Below are 4,770 nucleotides of genomic sequence, written 5' to 3'. Positions count from 1 at the left end.
AGGATTGCGCGGGCTTCCTTCAAGGGAGCTCGTAGTCTCACCGCACGGTGCGGAACCGAGAACACACGGCAGCGCCTCTGCAGCGTCCAGTTACTGACTGTCCCCATCTCTGCGTTTTCCCTTAAATCTGTTTTTCTCCCAGCTGCTACAGTAACTCACCCCAGCATCAGGCTGGACAGCCTCATGCGCGCTGCAGGAGGAGTCTGCTTTGGACACTAATTTCCAAATAATAAACTTTCATTCACTTTCCTCTTCTGTGAATACTACTATCCTATCTATTTTCCCTTTCCATATTAAAATTATATGCGATTTTGTCCTTAAACTTCAAAAAGACATTTATGTTATATGAGCAATCTAATTGTTTTGTGCATTACTCTAGTATGCTATACAAGAACTTACCCCTTATTTCTTTAGCATATGTTTGCAGCACATAGAGGCACAGAACCAGAGTTCATAGCTTTAATAACTTCAGCTGAGCTGCAATAATTAATGTAAGCTGCAAGTCTGACTCACTGCTTTTTTAATCTCCTTCAGAAAAATCGTGTGTGGTTAACACTTGCACTCTTTAAAATGAACGTTATTCTGAGAAGACAGTTCTTTTCAGATGGCATTAGCTGTCATTTATCCTTCAAGACATAGCTCTTAGCTTGTATGCCAAACCCATTTCAATTTGATCAAAGCAAGTTTAAAATAATCCTAGACACAGAATAATGAGCTACATCATTGTAGCAGATTTTTTCCTAAAGAGAACAAAACACTATAGCAACAGTTTACACAACAGGAAATATTGACCCTTAGAGAGTAAATTGCTGAGGGCCTGGATGGGTAAGTACAGTAATTTAGAATTCCATATCTCAAGAAGAGATCATTTACTCTTGTGGTACAGAGATTAAGTAAGCCTCAATTTAGCCTGTTTTGAATGAGGACTTTGACTCCTTTGTCTCCAGAATTAGGGCAAAGAACTCAAATTTTTTAAAACACTTAGTCATCATTTGGAACTGGGAATAGAAAACAGGTAACCATCAAATATTAATAATGTTTTCTTGTTCAGAGAATACAAACCAGTAAACAGAGACAAATGGATCTAAATCCAAACACTTAATTCTGTCAACACCCAGCATCCTCTTATGTATAGAAATGAAATGGATGAATCTTCTTGCTGTTAATATGTTGTAGAAGATACTGAACACGTAAAGCTTAGTCCAAGTGTTCGTACACTCATCAGGATTCTTAGGTTTTGCCACACTTAGGACTGTTTTCAGGAAGTGAGAAAGTAGCAGCTTCATACTTTCAGAAAAAAAAAACAAACAACCCACAACTTTCATTTGTAATTAGTTTTCTTTCTTGCTTACTGTTTGGCTTCTGGTAACAGCTTTATTAAAAGTCCAGCTCCAGTATACTTGGTGAAAATTTACAGCTGCAGAAAAAGAAGCACAAATACTTAGTTTAAAATTAATAAGAAAATAATTATGGCCATCATCTCATCTAGACAATGCACCAATCTTTCTAGACAAAACCTTCGCACACATGATATACAGGAAAATCAAAGGAGTAATCTACAAGGAAATGCAGTACATTAATGTGAAACCCCAAACTGGACTAGCCAGCTCTTTATTGTTTTCTTATACAATATTTTATGAAAGATTAAAAAAAATAATCAGATGTTTAGACCAACTGCAAAAGCTAATGCATATACATGACATGATTATGTTTCTGCTTACTATTTGCCGTTTTTACTTAAGACACAGACCATAAAAGTTCATGGTCAGTAACAGAACAAAACTACTACATATATTTAAAGATTATTCCCACAAAAAATCTCATCAGCTTTATCAGTATTCTTTAGCTTCCAGACATTAGCATAGGCCTTTACTTGCTCTCATTGAAGTCATTGAAAAGATTCTCATTGGCTTCAACATGAGTTAAGCTCTCAAAGAATAAGGCAATGATGATACCCTCTGTGCAGTTAGGAGTAATACAAGGAGGCTTGTATGACTACCTGTAAGTTACACCGACAAAAATCAAACAGTGTTTCATAATAGGTCCTGAAATAACATATTGTAAGAATCCGCATTATTTTACATACTATGGAAACTAATACAAATGAAGCTTGATCAATACAGTGTGGGGGTTTTTTTAAAGCAATACAAATCTGTGATGTTAATTTGGTAACGGACATGTTCTGAAAACAACATTACGCATAAATAATCAATGTGTTATGAAATTGAATAAAATTTTAACTAATAAACACATTATTAAAATGTAATTAGTATATTTGTGCATACAAATTTTCTTGTCTTATACTAAGCTTTAGAACTCTGTAAACTGTGAGGCATTCATCATGCTTAACGTGGCAGAAAGTTATATTACATGTCTTTATTATTTTATTTTGTTCAGTCCTCTTCCCATCAAACATGCAAACACTGTCATCACCATTTTTGGCTTCACTTCAACCAGATCATCTGGGAGAGCATATATACGAGCACCAATTTTTCGAGCAACCGAAATGGCGTACCTTGGAAAACAAGAGAAAATAGTTATTTTCATCTACTAGCGTGCCAAGAATCACAACAGTTTTTAATAGCAGGATACACCTGTTCAGTCATTACTTACACTCTACGACAAAATGGATATTATTGTGAAGAACGCATGTATCTGTATTGGCATTTTGCTACTGGTTATCAAAGCATTTATTTTTGTCAGAAACAACATGGGTTATGGCAGGCTATTAAGCCAACTGCAGTGCAGTGGTGGTAGGTCATATCGGCCATGAATTTGAGTTCATATTCTAAATATGTTAGAAAAATAGCTCTAGTATATTGGAATTTATAACATATTTAGTTTGAAAAAAATCACCTAATATTACTGTAGTCTCTCTCAACAAATCAGTAAATCATTCATTACACCATAAATTCATGCATTTCCTGCACTTTAGGAAAATACAAAGCATTCATTTAAAACTTACTTAGCATTATTCAATTTGTCTTGGTATGAAAGATCTTCTCTCTTGACCATTTCTGGACGAACTGCTTTTGGTGCAATGGCATCTATTAAATCTAGGACAGGTAAACTAGTGCTAATTGATTTATCCTAAAAGAAAGGAATCAAAAGATTAGTATAAGCAATTTGCTTTGATTATTCTGTCTTCACAATGCAAAAAACCCTACAGTACATCTTACATACCTTTTGAAAGACAGCAGCATGTTTTGTTAATTGTGTGAAGGTTTTCCCCACCTTTATGAGGTCTAATGTTCTTTTCCACAACCAAAATAAGGTTCACAGTCAGTGTTGATATTATTATTAATATTACACAAATGGTTTAAATTCATTTAATGAAAGAAATTCCCCCTCTTCCCTAAGGAAGGGAACTTCGTAAGAAGTCCAAGGCCCAGACTTTCAAGACAACAAAAAGGTATTTACATTCCCCACCTACTTTTGTTTTTCTCCTTTTCTTGTAATGGAACTATTTTCTGCAGTAGTGTATAACTCACTCTTTCTATAATTTTTCAACTCAGATGGTATTCTCAGCTAGCAGTCTGTGTTTTGTATTTAATACATGGACATGTGTTTTCTTCTATTCTTAAAACAGCAAGTGCTATTGCTGCACTTATTTCTCCCCAACTGTTAGGGCAGATAAGCAGCCAATGATGCCAAACCAACAGCCAGCAGACAGTGCCAGTGAGAGCCAGAACTGGCTCTGTTCCTGCAGGTGCTCAGCACATGAGTTGCATGACACGGCTGCCTTCCCCACCAGCTCAGAACTAGGATTTCAAATTCAGTGAAGTCCCATACAGTCGCCACATTAACTATACATTTAAAAACGTAACATAAATCTGCTTGAAGACATCGAATACATGGAGTATCTCCCCAAGAACATATGCCAAAACCCACACTTTTGTGATTTGCACTGTTTGAACCAATGGCAATTCAATAGAACTTCGCTTTCATAGTCCACAATAAATATCAATGATCTCTGCTTTCTCTGCTACACAATCTGCTTGCTGCAGTAACCCCAAAATACAGACAAAAATTCAAATTGTGAAAGACAATATATATGTGAACGTTGTCAAAAATCAGTGGTAAAAAAGGTATACTGAGTCACGTCACTTTACATCAATAGCTCCTTATCTTTATTGGTCTACCATCAGTTGAACTACCTTAAAAACACAGTCAATGCCCCCCAGAAACCACATGCATACCAAAAGCAAGATGTTGGGACAGATTCTCCTCATACTTTCAACTTATTTATACTGCCATTATTACAATTTATGTAGAAATAAGAGAAGCAGCAATCCTTTTGAAGAAGGTGAAGACTCTAAAAGGTAACTTAGGCCTAAATGAACTATTTTGTTCTATAAAATTATTCAATATTACCTTTTGGCTAACGCTTACCTAGTTCAATTTCGTAACACAGTGAGCTCTCAAATATTTAACTTGCTCTGTTCTTATATTTCTGTTGTGAACCACAGAGATAACTGTTTCAGAGTATACAATGAACCTGTATAAGACTGTTACATTTGCATGCAAGTGCAATTATTAATCTACCATTTCTCAAGAACGAGATTCACACAGCATGACACACCTGACATACATATGACTTGACTTTCATGTTTAACACTTAAAAAAAATGCAAAAGGAAAGCTTCCTTCATCAATTTGTTCATATTTCCTGAATAGGAAAAGCCTCTGTTTTGTACAGGTCTGCTGCACAGGGCTCCCTCTCCTGGCTCTCTTACACACAAGCCCATCTTTTTGACCAGCTGTTATTAAA

At 35.7% G+C, this 4,770-nt stretch overlaps 1 protein-coding gene across 1 annotated transcript in view; it reads right to left on the bottom strand.

The window, feature by feature from the left end:
- Nucleotides 1-2,379: 2,379 nt before the first annotated feature.
- The window catches only part of PLS1 (plastin 1), a 24,023-nt gene continuing 21,632 nt past the window's right edge, over nt 2,380-4,770 (bottom strand). Inside the window, exons 14-15 of the mRNA XM_009704022.1 lie at nt 2,966-3,090; nt 2,380-2,515 (exon numbers count right to left, since the gene is read on the bottom strand). Coding sequence (XP_009702324.1) covers nt 2,380-2,515; nt 2,966-3,090 — 261 coding nt within the window. The remainder of the gene's footprint in view (nt 2,516-2,965; nt 3,091-4,770) is intronic.

The sequence above is a fragment of the Cariama cristata genome, unplaced genomic scaffold (genome assembly GCF_000690535.1).
Source record: "Cariama cristata isolate BGI_N322 unplaced genomic scaffold, ASM69053v1 scaffold21837, whole genome shotgun sequence".
Classification (NCBI taxonomy): Eukaryota; Metazoa; Chordata; class Aves; order Cariamiformes; family Cariamidae; genus Cariama; species Cariama cristata.
Note: the sequence above shows the minus strand (reverse complement) of the source record. Positions and strands in the feature narration are given on the sequence as shown.